Source organism: Melitaea cinxia, chromosome 17 (assembly GCF_905220565.1).
Source record: "Melitaea cinxia chromosome 17, ilMelCinx1.1, whole genome shotgun sequence".
In the NCBI taxonomy this organism is placed as follows: domain Eukaryota; kingdom Metazoa; phylum Arthropoda; class Insecta; order Lepidoptera; family Nymphalidae; genus Melitaea; species Melitaea cinxia.
This window is the reverse complement of record NC_059410.1, coordinates 5,679,668-5,701,365: the sequence shown is the minus strand read 5'-3', so window position 1 is coordinate 5,701,365 and position 21,698 is coordinate 5,679,668. Positions and strand designations below refer to the sequence as shown.

The following is a 21,698-nucleotide window of genomic DNA, read 5'->3' as shown; positions in this document are numbered from 1 at the left end:
TTCCAAATTTAAATAAAAACAGTGAATTATCCTCGAGAGATATTTGGATAAAAGTAACAAGCATAACACCCGCCGATGTGAAACAAGCACAACAACAATAGCAAGATGACGCACAATATTACCATCAGCTTAGTGTAAAAGTCCCATGCCCACCACACATAAGTTTCCTATGAATTATGTGATCCTAAATCGCTTTTCCAGTGTGGACTCTTCCAACCCACAACATAGTGAACTGAATTTCTTTTAAATAAATGTCAGTGTCACCAAGGATCTACAGGAGGAATGTTTTGAACAGCGACACGTTTACTTTTATAATGAAATTAAATATAGCAATGATATGTTCTACTATTGAACTAGATGTTAGACAAATTGTTACGGTTTTGTGTGTATAGATTATAATATTAATATCACATTTATCTAACATGCTGTGGTCCGTAAGAGAAGACACACTTTTGTGGTCAAATTCCTAAAGCAATGGACATAATTTGAAAAACATTATGGACAAAAAAAAAGTTATTGGACAAAATTTGAAGGCCATATGTTTTAGAGACTAAGTCTTAAATCTATTTTACTCTATAAGCTTATATATGTGTGGTGTGCTGTTACGAATGTACTGACCCTATTCAAGTTTGATATTTGACATCAATTTGAAAGATATCCATTTTAAATTAACGAATTATTTTACCTAAATTTGCCAAAGTACCTTAATTTAAATTGGGCCGGTTGTAAAATTACCACAAATCTTTCCGTTTTTCATGGTGTGGAATACAGATAAAAATCGAATGTGACGTAACAGTGGCAGATTAATCTTCCATGAAGGCATTTGGATATAAAATAAAATTAAAAGTCTGAAACGGATCATCGGCACAACGCCTCAACTGATGTGTCCGAAAATACGCTTATTTTATACCTATATCGTGTTAGTGTGGGTATCAAATTGTATTATTAATATCTACTTAAATAGCAGTAGATACTGATATCAATGTTTATTAGTGTGTTTTATTGATATATATGTGTATAAATATATCGTTGTATTACCGATATATTGAATTTTGTGTAATGCAGTTGCCATTTAGACGGGTATTTAATTTTTTGTAGATAAATACGTAATATATAAATCCGTGATAGAGTGCCATATGTGTAGTTGGCAAGCTGTCATTTTATCATTGTTTTTTCATTGCATGCCATGACACCATTCCCCTTCAACTACTATCAGTATAAACTCAAATTTGAATTAAAATAATAAAAGAAGCAAAATTATATAGAACTAAAACATTACAACTGTACATTTGAATAACGAAAAAAACACGAAATGACAAGAACAGAAACATTTTATAAATGTAACAAAATCATTTTTAAACCTTTTATTCACAGTTAGCACTGTCTAATCTCATCTACGTTACAACGCTTGACAATCGTGAAAAATTCCTGAAAAAAAAAAACATTATATCCCTACATAAAATGAATATAGCGGTAGAAAATCAAAAACTCTTACTATAAAATTGGTCCACAATATACACTTGAGCTTTGAGAAAATTCCTATTTTTATATATAACTTTTATAATACCTTATACGCCGAAATCATTCGGTATTGTCATATCAAACAAATTTCAAATTTTCGAACGTTTTAAAAACCTTTTCTATCTGTAAAAGTTTTACACTGTATTTTACGTTTCATTTCACGGACGAGTCCGTTTTACATAACTTTTATATATTCATATGAAAGATTTAAAACAATCGTTTTTATAAAAACCTACTTAATTATTCTTCGGTCGCTTAAACATTTCGTGTTACTATTCATATAATTTATTATAATCGAATAAGGTTTAAGCTGTTTATACTAATTATAATAATGTAGAGATTTATTCGTCTACGTGACGCTGGTATTATAAGTAATTTATACCTGTTGTATAGGAAATGAATACAATTATTGAAGTTATGATGGTACGCTTCCTTGTGCTCAATGTCAATACATAACGGTCTAAATAAAAGGACATAGATATAGTCGTGTAACTTTAAAATGTTTTAATACGTATCTGTGTAAAGATTTTATCCCTTATAAATTATTTAACGTAGATCGTGGTGTTCAATCTCATCTGGTATTGACTGTATTTAAAATGTACCAAATTTGGGTTCCGATATCGGTATAATACTTAACGCCTAATAAACTATATATTAAATAAAATCCTAAATGAAGTTATTAGTCTTAATTTAATTACTAAATTATTCTTCTAGTTATCTCGATTTGTTTGAAAGTATAGAAACTTCGATATTGATTTTATTATAATTTAATAGATTTTCTCCTCAACATTAAATAAAGGAAGTAATCTCAGAATCTTAATGCTACTAATTAATTGTTAAAACAGGAGCGTTGTGCTCATCTTAACAGTAGCAAAATATAATACCATGAGGAAACAATTTAAAAAATCTAAGTTAATTTTGTATTAATAACCTAAAAGTGTTATATTATTTTTTACTTTTAACTTATTTACTTTATAATTACCTTTTTTAAATATGCCTAATATAAATAAATATTAAACTTTGTGTTATAGTAAGTTGGAAGTTTGAAAATTATATAAGGTTACGGGGGCTGGTTCCCATGTGTAATAGGAGTTATAGTTAACATTGTTGTGGATTTTATATGCAAAATAGCGCTATATAAATATCAAAGTTATTAATGTTATAACGAGTTAAGACGCTATAAAGCTTCTTAAATTTATATTTATAAATTAATATACATACTTGAAAGAATAATCATGTTTAATAAAAATTGTGTACTAATTTCAGTATTCAATATAATTTTAACTTAAATTTTGAGCTTAACGTTATTTTTTAACCAACATGTTTTATTTATAAACCTGATTGTGAGTAGATAAATTGTAATGCAACATTCATCCAATACTCAAAATCAAAATGTTAGATTTTTTTCAAGTGAAAACGTTTGTAACTATATTAGTTATCTGTGTAATGTTCAACTATACCAATGAAAATTTTCTTTAGATAATCGCAATGGCTATTATTATAATTGCTAATTTATTATCTATGTGTCAATAAATAATAAGAATTTAGACGAATTATCCACTGAATTTTCTAAATGTGTCCTGTTAACATGAATGACATTGTTAAGTGTTGTGTAAATAAAGAAATACTTATATACTTAGTTTTTTTTTACCATACCACACCACATTACGAAGAGAAAAGTGTGGGGGCATTTTTTTATTTGAAGTTTTAAGATCCTTTTAGTGTTCGTTTTATAAGCCCGTCTGCCATCCTAACGAAGAGTACAATAAGTCGAGTTTTTGGGAAAACTGACTTAATACTATATCCGTAATCAGGAAAATGAGCTCTATATTTTCGCCCTAGAGGTCTTTTATGTATCTTCAGTTATTTCGGTTCTGTTGGTTATCATAACTGCAATATCTAATACTACGATTTGTAAGTAGCTAATCATAACCGAAATATCTTGAGTTATGACTTGGATAGCTTTGATATTTTGTAATATTACATAAAATAACCGCAATAAGTCCAGTTATTGCAATTATAACTCTACCTACGTTTTATAAATTTTTGGCTCATTTACTAGTTATAAACGCAACAAGTAAGAGTTATTGCAGTTACCATAAGGAAACTTATTACTTAAAATGTAGGTACTTAAAATGTCTAGTAAGTTGCTTTACAAGGACACACGAAAAGAATACCAGATCGACAAGGCAGCATTTTTTACTGACGAGGACTGCATTTAATATTGTGTAGATTTACAGAAAGTAATAATGCTCTCAAGAATAGATCAGTTCAAGTCTGCCATATTTTGCCTACGCCTTATTACTTTCAACAAATGTTTTGTACCCCTTGGAAGTAGTTCTGTCACAAATGTGCCTTTTGCTTTATTGTGGAACGAGACTGCCTCCGAACGGAATCAAGAAGACATCATTTCTACATACCAGTCATTTTTTGTATACGTTCGTGATGTCATTCTTAGAATTTAAGTAGTTAAATACGGTGACAATAACTAAATAACGTAACGTAATAACGGTGAGTAAGGTTCCCAGAGCAGAGCTCCTGCGGAGAGTCGGGAGTAGGGTCAGCAATCCACTTGTGATGTATCTATCATATCATATCATACTTTCATATCATATCATATATATCATACTTTCATATCATATCATACTTTCATATCATATCATACTTACATATCATATCATACTTTGTTTTATGGGTTGATAATTATGCGGCTTAGAATAAAAATTTGTCGTTCATGTCTTTCTTAATAAACATAGTTAACCGTTAGTTATCTGATTGCAGCAGAATCTATTACAATAAAATATTTCGTTCCCGTTCACACATTCATGTCAGTTGACCATTTTCACCACCAAGTTTAAAAATTAATTAAAAAATAAACAAAAAGTTTATGATTTTGATGACTTTGTGGATGTTGTAAAATTGTCAAATTTGAAGAAAAACGTGGTAAAAGTAATGACTACATTAGATTTTTACTTTTATCAAGACCTATCTATATCTATCGTCTCAGCACAAAATTAGAAACACACAACCAAGGATATACTCGAAGAATATTTTGGCAGTTAATGCTAAAAAGCGACAATTTTCATTGAAAGTCAAAGAAAAACATGCAGATTTCCTACAAATGAAAATTGTCAAAAAAATCCAGATATTAAAAATAAAACTGTATTCAGAGGTACCTATAACAAAAGATCGAAAAGAAAGAATAATATTAGAATTGTCGCCTCTGATGCCAGAGACGAGAAGGAGATTTTGAAACTTACTAGAATCTTCACAAGTGTCAAACAGAGTACCTGAATTAAGATTACAAACTGCTTTTTAAGTTGAGATTTAGGTTACTTTAATTGAATTAAGACTGATTCAAAGAATGGTTTCATTATGTGCCTTATTAGATTAAGTGTTAATATTTTTGATATAAGCAAAGGGGAAAGTATTCTAAAAAATTGTTTAGTTTGTTATCTATATATTAATACGTGAAGCAAAAACTTTGTACCCATTTTTAAGAAAATTGCGCGGACGGAGGAGTATGAAATTTCGCACATTTATAGTTTATATAGAGAAGGATTACAGAATGCTAATATTTTTTTTAACTATGCATAAAAATATATTAAATCAATGAAAAAACAGTACACACAACCATGTCTTTGACACACACACGCATATTATACTCAAATTGAAAAATGTAAAAAAAGATTCCTTATTTTCATATTTTTTTGGTTTTCTTTTACTTTAAATTTTTAATTATAGTCGAATTTCGATCTCTGGGCGACCACTAGTTACTATTAAATATGTGTAAATACAAAGATTCTAAGTTGTAATTTGCTTAAGTAACAGCTGTTGAAATGAATAGGAAAGAATAGACTTATATTGATTTTATTTTTAAGGGTTAATTTTTTCGATTTTAATATTTTCTGCAATAAGTATTAATAAATAATTATTAATAAATATTTCCTTACTTAACTCTTTCTTTGTTAAGTAAGTATCTACGTAGGTACTTTAATTGAATTAAGATTGCTTTAAAGATTTGCCTTTTTAACCGACTTCAAAAAAAGGAGGTTACTGAATTCGACCGTATATATATATATATATATATATATATATATATATATATATATTATGTATGTTCGGAGATAACGTCTTCGTTTATGAACCGATTTTGATAATTCTTTTTTTGTTGGAAAGGAGATATCCATAGTTTGGTACCATGATAAGAAAACCAGGATCTGATGATGGGATCCCAGAGAAATCGAGGGAAACTTTCAAAAATCGTAAGGGCGACTAGTAAATTTAATCATGTTTTCATTAAGTACTATAAAGCACTACTATTTAATAAGAGTCGATCTGATAATGGAGAAGAAAGATAGTCGAGGGAACTCTTCAACAATTTATAGCAATTACCTGCTTTTTGAACTTAATTCGTTTCTATTGATGAGAACTTTGCACCTGTATGAGTTATAAGTGCCATTACAGTCTGAAATATGTTAGTGTCATTTGCTTATGTTTTACTTACTGTATTATAAGTAAGGGAACAACCCATCCTACGTCACGCCTTACAATTTTTTAGTCCCCCTGGAGACCACCCGTATCTATTATTTGCTAATGCCCCCCTCTCATCCTTGAGTTTTTACATATTAATTCAGAAGTATGGTTTAAATAAATTTTTGCAAACAAAGTTTAAAAAAATATATTTTGTTTCACATTAGTCTTTAATAATACAAAAATGCGCGAGAATTTCTAGAGATTATTGACTACGCGACGAAAACCTAAGACCTCCTGTGATTGGTCACGTTGGTTGGCGTGGTATTTTTAAAGACCCCCTCTCCCCCATGAATGGGTCACGTAGTATGGGTAAGTTCCCTAAGGATTGCAATCCGGAAAACAGGATCTGTGATCCAGTGGATCCGAAATAATTTTACAACTACCGGATCCGGTTCGCAATGCTGATTACGCTGATGGCACTTTTGACTAAATAACCGCTCTATTCAAAGAAAGTGTGGTTATTAATTGTACGATTCCCTTGAAGCTGAGATAAAAGACTTGATTGATAGTTTTCACCCATTTAAATTAGCTATAGACTTATTGTGCGAGAATTAAAGAACTTCGCGTTGTAGTTATTTGCAAAATACCAAGAAATATTAATATACAAACTAGATGCTATGGAGAAACATATAAAAATTTCGGATAATTTCGCAAAGATCTATCGTAATTTTTCCCTGTCAAATAGCACAAGTCGTGCACGTCCTTTACTATTAAATATCTCTGTAATATCTCTGATTCAAACCAAAGAAAAAGACATAATTGTGTGACTAGAATTTAAAAAAAAATCTCAAATATTTTGTTTTCTATCTCAAATATTTTACCAAATAATAACTCGAAAAAGAGCGTACAACTCGTGAAAGAAAAAGTAGAGACGAAGATCTAAAAGTAGACAAAAACTAAAAAATTGAACATTACCAGAAAAATTAAAATTGCAAATTCCATACTCTTTGGTCCGTCTGTCCACGCATTAACACATGTTCGAAATTGAACTGTGTAATTGTTTTTTGAATGAAGAAATTCAGCTTAATTTGACCAATGGAGAAGCTGAGATATCTTTACCACATTTGTAGCTCTAGTAAAAGTTATTTTGAATATTATTAACTTTTAATTTGGTATATAATTTGTTTGAAATAAAATTCTCATTGTTAACTCATTTTAAAATTTGTCTAAAATTAATATTTAAAAAATTCATATTGTCATGTACTAATTTTTACACTTCATTAACGGTCTCCTTATATTGGAATAAAAAAGAAAGATCGGCTGTTACGGTTTGGCCAATCCGGCCATATTGAAAGTGACACCAAATTGCAATCCCTATTTAGAACGTAGAAACATAATAATTATAATAACACGTTATTCATCTGTGCTATATAAAGAAAAGATTTTATTTCTTGTTTGTTTGTAATGTATAAACACAAAATTAACTACTGAACCGATTTTGAAAATTCTTTGATCAATAGAATATTACGTTATCACTAACTTAATAGATTTTGAAGAGAGAAAACGGAATAGCTAAAGTCGTGTAATCCACTCTTGCGAAGACACGGAAGGAAATGTGTAAATTTAACGAAAATATATTATTAAAGATTAAATAAAATACTAAATTTGTCCATAAAAAGGTTTTATTATAAACAATAATTATTAAAAAACATATTTAAAAAAGCTGTTTCGGAACAAAGGTCACGTGAATATTACGTCCATGAATAAGACATAAATTCAGTAATAACTGTACTAATACGTCTCAAATTTTAAAATAATACAATTTATAAGCAATAAGATGTCAAACTCTGCATATTTAAAACATGTACAAACGTGGTAATTGTGACCAAACTATAGAAATCTGTTCAGAAACAGGCATTTATTAACACATAATTTCAACATTGCTATAAATGCAATCTAAATACCCTTCTCTCTTTCCTATAATTGAGACGAAACAAACAGCGCCCTTAAAAAACTGATCATAAAAACGAATTAGAAAATATTCATAATTAAATTGTGGGGTTCTACCGGTAGGTGCCCTTTAAGATGTCCATCTTCAACACACGTAATAATATTATTTATAAGTAAAATTAAATAAACGTATACTGTTCTAGTTTCCAATACATGACATAAAATATGATACGTAGACTAATTATATAGCTCATACACGTATTTTCATACAAAAAATGACATAACAAAATAAATCATCATGAACCTATAGTAGAAAATGGAATGAAAAGTTATGGTAAAGTTACATATTTAATAAAATAAACAATTTTTTATATAGAAATCGCTATGAAGACTCCCTGTTTTACATTTAAGTCAAAGGAATTGAGCCTGAGTGGAGCAAATTAAGAATAATAAAACTAAATAATTGAAGCGAAATTGTATAAGAATTGTGCAAAATAAATAACCCGAGTCAAAACTTTCAACAACCCTCATATTTTCAATTGAATTTTATATTTAAAGAGATCCATAGAATAAAAACGTGTTCGATATATTAACATTTTTTATATTCAAATTTATATTTTAAACTATTTATACAGTATGTTACATATTACATATGTACAGCCTTCGCTATACTCTTCATAGGTACATTGTATTTCAATTAAGTTCACAAGTTTAGTTAAGGTACACTTAAACAAACTTTACTATTACTATTAAAATAATGCCATTTCAATCAGTTTTTATAAAAACTATTACTTTATTTTATTTTTTAAAATTACTAATTAATGCTTACAAGTCACTTAAAAATATTTCCACAATGTATAAAATAAGGAATTATTTATTACATTTCACCGTGTGGAGGCCGTTACGTGTCGTTTTCGTCGATTTGTGTTGTTTATTATACTTATACTTTTCTTCGAGTATTAAAATAAAATATGATATACTCAAAGGAAAGTTTTTTTTTACATTTTTTTCATTACATATTAATAGAAACTCTAGTTGACATGGTGAGAAAATAAAATACAATTAAATTCAACAGATTGAGCATAGATAAATGTAACCATAAACTATCTATACATGTATATCAAGTTAGATACAAAGCAAACCAAATTTCCATAAAGACATAGATCTTGATATACCTAGACAAGGTATACAATAAAACTAAGTATATATAGTATGCTGTTTATAACTACTACACTCTATTATTGATCACCCTTGTGGGAAAGGATGAAAAAATAGCCTGATATATTTGGCGCCTTACCTTAACTGTGATTCAACCGATGCAAGGAAATAGCTTGGTCATTTAATCAGCTAAATAGTTCATACGTAAGAGACAAAGTCATAGCGTGATGTAGAGAAATATTTAAAGACGCCTAACTAAAATTGTAAACTTAATAAGTTATATTACACATTTATATTTTATTTCGCTTATATATAATGTATAAATTTGACCTAACGAACGTTTCTCATTTTTCGCATGTGCATAAATACGTTTTCTATACAATGAGAAATCTTTACACAACATACATAATTATAATATACATTACTATGACAAGTACACAGATCGCTATTGTTACATATTTCAAGTACAATTTGCACCACATTAAAAATTTTACTTATTTAAAACGAACAAATTGTTCACATCGATTTAATTTATTAATCATATTTATATATAAATGATTTATGATACACATATACGTCACGTGACTAAAGATTTAAAACATTCTTCCTCACAACTATCCATATATTAAACAAAAAAATGGTCGAGCACAGAACAAACTTCGACGACCCTAGTGTTGCCCATATCAAGAACACCTTTAAAAAACGGGATAAAAATAGTAGTGCCTGTATAAAAATTTCCCTTGTTATATATATAATTTCAAGTGTACGAAAGCGGTTGCTATATAACTAGCGGCTTCCCGCGACACTGCTCGACGACGTAGTTTGTGAATCGTTTGAGGAACTTCGGATACTCCCTCTTGTAAACTGCGCGAAGTACTCCTGCGGGGGCCCAGCCTCCTGGATTAACTGGTTTTAAAAAAAGGGACATATTTTATATACTAGTTTAGAGAACAATATAAATGTGATTAATAAGTAGATACTAACAAGAGCATACATAAAATATTTCTAAAAGAATATGAAAAAATTAGATTAATTTCAGTCTAGTTTATTGATATCATCCGAGCATTTGCAAATCTTAATTGGTACACCACTGGAGAGGCTTGCCTCGTCTGGTTGATTAATTGATTCAGTCTTTAATATCCCACTGTTCGGCATAGGCTTCTATCTCTATATAGAAGAAGGGTCGGGGTTTAATTCACTATGCTACTTCACTGCACTCTGGAGGATAACGTAGCCTAGCATGGAGCCTTTAGATATTACCAAATAATATAAAATTCTTGACTTCAATAAATGTATTTAATTTTTATTTATATAAAGAATAAATTACGTACTACGCATGGTATCAAATCGATCCAATTCTTTGAAACGATATCATATGTTGCGTTGTAATACACGTTAAATTTTTAATGACATATTTATCTACGCCCGAATCGATGGCTTTGTTTGTTATCTATTATTATATCTATTCTACTATTTCAGAACTGATAATATTTCTATAATTTGCTTACTTTTTAATAATAATTTATTTTGGATAAGTAAATATTGCTATAAAAAAATATGAGGGAACATGCAATTTTTTAACATACACGCATTTGTTTTGCACATAATCTTTAGTTATTTAAAGATATTTTTGTGTTCGATTTTTTAAAAGGTAATAACAAGCGCGTATTCTCTGCAAAAATTTAAATCTTTTTTCTTTTTAAAATCAGGTTCCTAGTATTTATTTTCGTTTTTTTTTTTTTTTTTTAAGACCAAAGTTACGTTAAGAAAGCGTGTGTAGGTACTATTTATTACTACTTTTAATTACGCCGAGTTGTAACTTAGGTTCAATAAACGCGTCTACAAGTCCTTCATTACACGGTACTAGTAAATTCTTGAAATTCGTTTCATGAAATATTTACTTAAAAATTCAGCCCCGAAATTTGATATGGAATTACTATACCGATATTTAGATATGAGAGCAATTAATTTATTTTGATAGCTATTGACATACTGTTTGTTTGTATATAGGTACTGGTGTTGACGTTATATTATGACACCAATTATTTTTTACACCACAATATTATGTCATAATATCATCATCTGTCATGGTAAGAAATTATATAACAACCAGTAAGCACAAAGCAGTAAGCAGGCGTGGTTGATTAAGCTATAACCTTTCTTCTATTCAAAAAGAGACCGTTTCCCCAGCTATGGTACATTCACAAGCTGTTTAAACACATTACAGGGTAGGCTAATATAGGCAATGGTATTGCAATGCTGTCTGATATTACAGATGTCAATAGACTTCGGTAACGGTATGGTTATGGGGTGGTGTGGTGGTGCTCACCGGTGCTGCAGTAGGCGATGCTGGTGGTGATGTTGGCGCGCGAGGGCGCCTCGCCCGCCGGCCACGACGTGCGGCACGCCAGGCACACCGTCACGAACAGCCGGATGCACGCTCCCGTGTTCGACTGCGAACAAGGTTGTCGGTCAGCTAGCCCAAGAAGCGACTGTACGGATACGGGAACGGGTACGGGTACGGGTACGGATACGGATACGGATACAGATACGGATACGGGTACGGGTACGGATACGGATACGGATACGGATACGGATACGGATACGGATACGGATACGGATACGGATACGGATACGGATACGGATACGGATACGGATACGGATACCGATACGGATACCGATACGGATACGGATACGGATACGGATACGGGTACGGATGAGAGAAAGACGAGATAGAAAGATGCGCGATATAGCAGATAGCGAAGGATCTCTCCCTCTAAAATGCATTACGACAAAAAGAGAAGGGTTTAAGCATAACATTGTTTAACATAGAGCGCGCAATTTCCCCATTTTAAGCGTAGAAATATAATATAATATTGATTAGTGTGTAGAACCCCACCTAGGGAATGGAAGATGAAACCAAATTTCAGGAAGAAAGCACGAGAAGCATAAATTATAGAAGAGTAAAAATATTGAGCGTGCGCATAGAGAGATAGAGAGAGAGAAAGGAATAGAGAAAAGGAGAGAGAGAGAGAGAAAGGGAAAGAGAAAAATAGAGAGAGAGAAAAGGAGAGAGAGAAAGGGAGAGAGAGAAAGGGAGAGAGAGAGTGAAAGGGAGAGAGAAGGGGAGAGAGAGAGAAAGGGAGAGAGCGCGGGAGAGAGGGAGAGAGAGAAAGGGAGAAGGGGGGAGGGGGAGAGAGGGGGGAGAAGGGGGAGAGAAGGGGGAGAAGGGGGAGGGGGGAGAGAGAAAGGTAGGGTTAGAGAAAGTAAGGGGTGGAAGCGGTAGTTACCGGGTAGTCGTCGTTGACTGTGGAGTGGTTGGTGACGGCGTAGGTGTGCTGCGGCGCGGCGCGCACGTGCGACCAGAAAAGCGCGTCGCGCTGCGAGGCCGGCCAGATGCGCTTGAACGTCTGGTGGAACACGATCGCATCCGACGATATCGCCTCCACTATGTTCATCGTCTCCAGCGTCGCTGAGAGGAAAACACGTTAATTTATTTATTTAAAGGATCGCCAAAAGATTTTAACTGAGGTGGGGCACAGCAAGGGTAAGACAGGGGGATGTAATATCACCGAAACTGTTTACCACTGCGCTAGAGGATGTTTTTAAGACCTTGGATTGGGGGGAACGGGGCATCAACGTCAACGGTGAATTCATCTCTCACCTTCGTTTCGCCGACGATATTGTCATCTTTGCGGAGACGCTGGATGAGCTAGGCCAAATGCTGGCCGGCCTAAACGAGTCCTCCCGACGTGTCGGTCTCTGTATGAACTTGGATAAGACGAAAGTTATGTTTAACAACCAAGTCATACCGATACCGGTATCGGTCGATGGTACCCTTCTCGAAGTTGTTCAGGATTATATTTACCTAGGCCATACTATCCAACTAGGCCGCAACAACTTCGAGAAGGAGGCCGATAGGAGGATTCGGTTGGGCTGAGCGGCGTTTGGCAGACTCCGTCGAGTCTTCACTTCGAAGATTCCGCAATGCTTGAAGACAAAAGTTTTCGAGCAATGCGTCCTGCCTGTGTTAACATACGGAGCCGAGACGTGGACACTGACCAAGGGACTGGTCCACAAGTTTAAAGTCGCTCAACGTGCAATGGAACGGGCTATGCTTGGGGTCTCTCTCAAAGACAGGATTAGAAATGAGACTATCCGCGAGAGAACGAAAGTAACCGACATAGCCCACAGAATTAGCAAGTTGAAGTGGCAGTGGGCTGGTCATCTGTGTCGCAGGACCGATGGCCGTTGGAGTAGACGGGTCCTAGAGTGGAGACCGCGTCTTGGCAAACGCAGTGTGGGACGTCCTCCGGCCCGTTGGACCGACGATCTACGTAAGATTGCCGGTGAAGGCTGGATGAGGATTGCGGAAGACCGGGATGTGTGGCGCGAACTTGGGGAGGCCTATGTCCAGCAGTGGACTGCGATAGGCTGAAGTGATAGTGAGGGGCACAGCAGGAAATTTCCTGCTCAAAATATGTAGCAACCTGACTGGGGGAGTACCTTGAACTTACAGAAGATCACAGCTAAATAGCACTGGTTCAAGGAGTGTTGTGTTCCTGTTTGTAAGTAAGGTGACAGATCTCCTAGGTGGAAATGGGGATAAAGGTTAAAGAGAAGAATAATGTTGTTTATACTCACTCTCCCATTCGTATCTGTATCTCGGGTTGAAGAAATAATGGCACATCTCGCGAGCAGACACGCCGTGCACTTTGTGCATCGCCTTCAGTGGGTCCATCACCATGCCGTCTACTTCCATTTCCCTGATAAGGATAATACAATAAGATATAATAGAACGTAGGTCGACTAAATTATAGTCAAGAAAATGCGCATTATTATTATACTTCGAAAAGTACTTGTTAGATTTAAATTAAATTTAAATGCAACCACATGACAAGCACCACCTTTAAAAAAAATATAGAAATCAGTCTACCCCGCCAAAAGCTCTGAGGTAACTTACATAAAAAAAACACAATTGAATTGAGAACCTTTTTTGGAAGTTTGTTAAAAATGTACAAGAAGTGTAGAGATATTATTATAAAAGCTGTTAAAAATAAGCAAAAATACATGGCTTACTTTTAAAATAATGTTTATCCCGATATATTTTTGTATTGTTGTATAAAAATCAAATTTATTTCTTTTAATTGTTATCTAATTAATAAGTGAATGAAGTTTCTCCTATTCGTGTTTGTTTATTTAATTACTGATTTTACTATTGCTTGAAATATTTGTACATATTTCTGTGTGTAATTAATTTACTGATGATTTCTTATTAATGTGTACTTTTTAGCTCATTTATGAATTGTTTACTATTGAAAACTTTATTGGTATGGTATTATGTATTTTATTATTGTACTGTTTGTTTCCTAAATTAAATTAAATAAAGTAAAAAAAAATTATAACATAAGTAAGATAATTTATAACTTAACCAGCTGCTTATAAAGAAAGTATCTATTATGATGGCTTTTTTTTTTGTTGAAAATCTGTCGAGGAGATGGTTCTTAGCTACAATGTATCGAAATATGCTTAGGAGTTAGATAGCGTTCTTATATACTCACAAAAAGTAACCATTTCATGTCATTAAAATTGAATTAATTAATAAAATAAATCCTCACCTCCTGTACATCCTCATGTCTCCCTCCTCAGCAAACAATTGCCATCCGATCTGACCTCCGACGCCCTCGAACGCCGCCTGGATCTGTTCCGTGGATATCCGGTCGATCTGAGAAACAAAAATAAAATGTTATATTTAGGGCGTATTTTACTGATTGTAAATAACGTCATTGACCGGATGACGGAATCCAACTTTTGTACTATAGAATTCCATTATATTTATGAGATATTTCTATTTGCAATTGTGAATCTTAAAATTTTAGTTTATTAATTGAGGAGAAACAGGTCCTAATGAACTTTTTTTTATGCAACTAGGTCGGCAAACAAGCGTGTGGCTCACCTGATGGTAAAAGATCACCGCAGCCTATAGACGCCTGCAACACCAGAAGCATCACAAGCGCCTTGCCGACTCTACCCCAATTCCTCTCAGGAGCTCTCGTTACCTTACTCACCAACAGGAACACAACACTGCTTGAAAACAGTATTATTTAGCTGTGATCTTCTGTAAGATCGAGGTACTTCCCCAGTTGGGCTGCTCCTTATTCTGAGCAGAACATTTCCTGCTGTGCTCTACCTCAGTTAAATATAGGCCTATGCCACTTCCTGCTGTTAAAGTCCGTTTGTAAATTATATGCAGGATAAACTTTATCCACAATAGGTGAAACCGGCCCTCAACAAAAATATTTATTTGTGTTGTAACTGGGGGCCGTTTTTTATATACAACCAGTGCTATAATTAATCTTAAGGTACGCGTAACGGCAAAACGGTAAGCGGCCACAACCACAGGAACAAGGAACTACTTGAGAGCAGTATTATTTAGCTGTGGTCTTCTGTAAGATTGAGGTTTTTCCCTAGTCTGGGCGCTCCAGATTTTAATCAGGATATTTATACCTGGGCCCTAGCTAAACGGAAGCCTACATGGAGCGCCGAGTATGAAGCCTTCCAGTTTACCTCTGGCCACAATGGGTGAACAGTCAGCCGGTTATCGATGGCCGGCGGGGGCAGCTCGATCTCGTCGCGCGTGACCTCCGCTGGCGGAGCGACTCGCGCGCATCGCTCCTCTTCCATCTTGTCGAACCCCGTCTCCACCGCATCGTAGAACTCGTCGTCCGGTAACGTCGAGTGCGGTCCTTCCTGTGGACAAATAATTTTATTAATACAAGGACAAATAATGACTGGATGGTGAAAGCGGGATATCGCAGCTCGTGGCGTATCCTGGGGATTCTTACGTCCAGCAGTGGACCGTACTCGTAATAGGCAGATAATGATGAATTTTACTAAAGTAGATTAGGCACAGCTTTTAAGAATACTATACTTTGTAGTATAGCAGAATCTTTTAACTTTTTATTAATTTTAAGCAACATTTTGAGAGTACAACTACTTAGTGTTTAATGATTAATATATACTTTCCATTCATTATACTCTACTTTTATCTTATCTATTTGAATATCAGAATATTAAAATAGATCATTGTTTATATTAATAATTACAAAATCTATTACTTTTAATCTGGCTGTCACATAAAACTACTAATTAACTCTAATAATAATAATTCATTGAATATAACATTTAATAAAAAAATAAAAAGTGACTCATCACAATTATACTAATATCGTCAAATATAATCAAGTTTTCTTTTTATTTGACACATGAAAAAACAATAAGAGCATTTGTGCGTCTATATATACTTTTAATAATTGTGTTTGCAGGCACCGACTACAATTATATCGACAAGTAATACAACGTAGGTAGACGAAAAAATGTGCTGTGTGGCTACGGCACTAAAGAATTTAGCCACCCCCTCTCTTCCCGTGGGTGTCGTAAGAGGCGACTAAGGGATAATAAGGTTCCACAACCATCTTGGAACTTAAGAAGCCGACCGATGGCGGGATAACCATCCAACTGCTGGCTTTGAAATACACAGGCCGAAGACGGGCAGCAGCGTCTTCGGTGCGACAAAGCCAGCCCTGCGGTCACCAACCCGCCTGCCCAGCGTGGTGACTATGGGCAAAACACATGAGTTCACGTTATTTTTGGCGTAAGCTTGTGGAGAATGATGATGATGAGACGAAAAAATAGTCAATTAAAGGCGCATTATTAGGGATAACTCAAATAGTTCTTCTCCGTTGGAATGATGTTGGAATGGTGTAAAAATTATTGTTTGATAATTGTAGTAATATGTTAAACGTCGGAATAATAGAAAATATTTAACTAGCTTGGAAAATTACTTCCTTAATTTATGTAAGCTTTCACGATCACTATCAAAACTTTTTATTGCGACTTTGACTTACTACGATTGTCATTTTGCGACTCACGCTCGTGAGTATGTCTGCAACAACGCAGAAACATCGTGAATATCAAAATGACAATCGCGGTCCCGTATACAAAACAATACAAATATTATACAATATAAGACATTTTACTTAGAAAAATGTTCATATAGGCGATGACATAACTCCTTCATTATTCATATTAATGCATAGGTATAGTAAGTACATATGTAACATCAACGGACGCACTAGTTAATTACAGCACTACATAAAATATTTTGTTAATAGTTTTATAAATGAAATGTGCTTTTGATAAGACAGCTATTCGTTTCAATTAAATACGTTAAACTTCAAGGACACTTTGTCAATTAATAAGATATATTTAAAAAGCTAAGTCGATGCGAATCAGACATATACGGGTAAGCTTTGTAACATTATACAAACGGTTTCTACGTTCAAAAATTGTATTTTCACTATCAGTTCAAATCGATTTCAAAATGTGAAAAAAACTAGTCGTTTCATGAACATAGAAACCGGGATACAATAGTTAATAGTTATTAAAAGATTTTTAAAAAGACTTCGGGCCTGTTTCATGGGTTGTGGATAAAATTAATCCTGCACATAAGTTATGAATATACTTTAATAGCACGCCATCGGGGCCTGTTTACCTCAATATAAATAAACTGAAACTTTTAGTTTCACAATGGCGAATAGAAATACCCCATAAATAAACTGTAATTCAATGGTGAAAAAGAATAACACTTCATAAACTTTTATCTGTTGGATAATGTCACCTATCAAATAGCGTTATCAACAGAAGAAGAATAGTTAATAATACATTTTTTTAAATCGTTCTAAAAACGTCAGTAAGCACATTTTAAACAAACGAACTGATAATTTTGAACTTTATTTAATTTTCATTATAGTATATTCGCGTTAAATAATTATAGTGATATAATTAGTTTAAGCGCACTAAGATAATAAGTTACGATGGTGAGTAACTGTTTTTTTAACATGAATAGCGTATAGTATTCCGTAAAGATGTCATAGTAACACATATTCCGTAACTGTCAACTAGTCAGTACATCCGTTACACCTCGACCTGGGAATCTAACAGTGTACCGTTTTGCACGAGGTACTTGGGTACAAAACCTTAAAAAAGGCACAACTTGCTAGATTTTGTACAAAAATATAACACCTTCACACAGCTCTGATCCCTAAAACTTTTAGATTAAGTTCACCACTTTCTTTACTTTTAAAATTTTGTTCTTTTTCAATACTACAATAACAACAAAGTTATCGCCAAGTATTGCACATAAATACTTGTGTGTTAACATATATATATATATATATATATATATATATATATATATATATATATGTGTGTGTGTGTGTGTGTGTGTGTGTGTGTGTGTTGAAAATAAAAAAAAAGTAATATACAAACTGGAAATATGAAATCTTAAAATGATTTCACGCACTTTATTAATTTATCACGTCGTTTCCGTTTCAACGCTTCAAACCCATTTGAATGTATCGTTGGAAATTGTTATTTCATACATTTGTATTGTTATGCGTCACAAGCTAACATCTGTATTTTATAAAGTCATAAAATATGATTCAATAATTATTTTGTAAATGCATATATTATATTTCATAATAAATTATGAAATATATTCCGATATAAAGACATTAAGGACGTTTAAATACTATATATATAGGTATGTCCCGCGCAAATGTCGGAATAAAAAATAGCTTATGTGTTATTCTGACTCCAGCTATTTACCAGTGTCATTACAATCAGTTCAGTAGTTGCATGAAAGAGAAAAAAACACTAATTCATCCATCCTCATCCTCACAAACTTTTGCATATGTACAATAAGTAATTTATTATTTAACGTTGTTTAAAACGCTTTTTTTATTTTATACTAGTTGACCTGACAGACGCCCTTTTATTGTGACCTGCCAAACCATTGATTTTTTTAATAATCGTTACGTTTTCCGACATTTTCATTCTAAAAGACCTTTTACAATATATTAGAAAATTTAAAAATAAATTCGGACAGAATTGATCCCGCCATCAGATTCAATTTTATTTATAAACATAGACGCAATAAATGAAACGTATACCGAATGATATCAAACTGCCAACCAGACGCAGCTAAAACATTTGCTTGATATGACAAAACGTAATAAATCGATAATCAATATTAGGAAGAGGCGGTCGCAATAAGAAAGGGAAGGTTACACTCAAACACAAACATATGCTACATAATTTATTGTAGGTATAATGTCTTGTCAATATCTTAAAATTCTGTACCTCGTTCTTGAGATATTATTTATATATTTGTAGTGAAAATTCTTTAGAATCGTTGTGATTAGAAACTTAATAAAATGAAATTGCAAAAATTGAAAAAAACATGTATTGGAGAGAATGAAATACATTATTTACATTACACAATGTTTTATATTCTGGGTGATTTTTTTTGTCGTAGGCTACTTTTCAGAAGTTTCACTTCTGTCCTGTGTGCTTACACACATTTATTTTTTTTATTTTTTGGTCTCTTTATACAAGTTTGGAAAGCTTTGCTCCAGAGATTGTGTAAGACATACAAGGCTGCCTTATCAAAATCAATAAAATCGTAACATTAAAAAAAATTAAAGTAAACCCCGTTCTGTACGAAAATACTTTATAATACTTAACCCGTATAAAACTGAAATTATTTTAAGCAACTGCGTCAACATTAGTTGTCATCTACTAAAAGTTCAAACTTATGTTCAAATAAAAAGTATTTTATTAACTATCTCAAATTTGAACAAGATAAGTATATAAATATAAATGAATACAGAGTGAACTAACAGCGAGAATTAAAATAAGAAACCGCTTAATGCAATAACCAAAAATTTTACACAATAACATGTATTGTATGATATTATTTGTAATATGCTAAGATTTCAGAAAAATGAAACATGGTTTCACATTGGCTGATATTACAAGGGTAAATACGTCACGCCCCAAAGTCGCGTGCTCGAGATATTTACTTCGCTGACGTCATCGCCACACCCCATCAAAGACAATTGACATATTCGACACAAAACGACACCCTTGGGAAAAGCCGAGCTTTATACCTAGCAAGGTTTTATATTTAATCGATTTTTTTTCAAATCATGGTTTATGCGAATAGTAAAATGTAAATATATTTAATTATATACTACATCTCACCAATTCATAACAGTAATTCTACCTATTTTATAGGTCCTAATAACAATCACACACGGTCGTCTGTTCCTAAGTTAAGCAATTTAATGCCTCTTATGTTATAGATAACAGACAGGAATTCATATTTGTTGTTCGTTATTGTCAAAAAAGACAAATAAAAAAAAAACAATATATTCCCGTAGAAAAATGGCGGCAGGAACTTAGTTGTAATAATTTAATATTATATTTTATATTCTGGTTCTGCTCTAAAAAACACAATGCACTGCAAAAATATATATAGCTATTATTGCACTGCTTATCATATTCAATTATATTAGTTTAATCTAAATAAATAAACAAATGTTTGCGCAGGACTATACATATAATAAACTTCACCTAGTATAACATAATAGTACCTAGTATTGATTTTCAATTAATTGTAACATCGAAGAGTCCATGTTGTTTAAACGTTAGGCAATTCATTAGACCTACTTATGTAGTGTGTAATAAAATGTTACAAAACAATTACATACAAACAGGTACGCTTATATCAAAACAGTTAAAATTTATTGGCACGCTCAAACAATTACTGAAAACATGTATGAGTCAGTGTCGTAAGTGAGCCGCATAAGCCGTTGAGGCTATGTGCTAAACGAAAACTGTGATTTAATTTATGGAACAATCAGTCCAATTTTCGTTTTGATTGGCTCGTTGATGCAGCTAGTTTAATTGCTAACTAATTTAGTGATACAATTATCAGCAATCAATTTCAGCAGTCCAAAAATTTCTTTAAATTGACAAATAAGGATTGCAATCCGGTAAACCGGATCCGGTAATTCGGTGGATCCAGCGTCCTTTATACAGCTACCGGATCCGTTCCAATTTGCCGGATTCGGTAATCGGATCTAATGGCTACATATTTTATGATATGTGCAGGATGCTCGTAGAGCTCAAGTGGTGTATGTTGGTGTTCGGTTAAATAGGTGGGTTAAATAAGTGAGCTATAATATATACTAAGTTGTATATATATAAGTTGTGTGAGTGTGTGTTTGTTTGGGTGCTGTCAGTGATGTCACACCAAGCGAGTGACAATGAGGTGACACTGAAAAGCGTCTCACCATTGTTGCAATGGTGTGGTAAATGCTGAGTGGCTGCCTGTACTGTTCATAATATCTGTGAAAACTTATTTGTTTAGTTTTGATTTTTATTATTGTAAACAATAAAATACTTTCATTCTTTCTTTCTTTTCTAAATAATACCCGTGCTACGTTTTTTTCTTTACATTTTCCCAATTCAACAACATAAGCTGTGCGCGTCCTTTATTGCCTTAATCTCAGTAAATTTTGAAAGTAGCAATAAATAATTGTGAGATTCACCGCTGTTTTTCTTACAGTATTCAAGTTATATATTATTTGATATAAGTATATTTAAATAATAATAATAAGCGCTTCACTCTCAACGGCCCACAATAGGTTTTTCTCCTATGTCGGGGTTCCGAAAACACAACACGA

The 21,698-nt window shown here is 33.0% G+C and overlaps 1 protein-coding gene across 1 annotated transcript in view; it reads right to left on the bottom strand.

The window, feature by feature from the left end:
* Positions 1 to 7,661: 7,661 nt before the first annotated feature.
* LOC123661472 (ceramide transfer protein) overlaps positions 7,662 to 21,698 on the bottom strand; it is a 55,177-nt gene continuing 41,140 nt past the window's right edge. Inside the window, exons 7-12 of the mRNA XM_045596427.1 lie at positions 15,673 to 15,855; positions 14,724 to 14,830; positions 13,750 to 13,871; positions 12,396 to 12,577; positions 11,435 to 11,558; positions 7,662 to 10,011 (exon numbers count right to left, since the gene is read on the bottom strand). Of these exons, the coding sequence (XP_045452383.1) occupies positions 9,884 to 10,011; positions 11,435 to 11,558; positions 12,396 to 12,577; positions 13,750 to 13,871; positions 14,724 to 14,830; positions 15,673 to 15,855 (846 nt within the window). The 3' untranslated portion in view covers positions 7,662 to 9,883. The remainder of the gene's footprint in view (positions 10,012 to 11,434; positions 11,559 to 12,395; positions 12,578 to 13,749; positions 13,872 to 14,723; positions 14,831 to 15,672; positions 15,856 to 21,698) is intronic.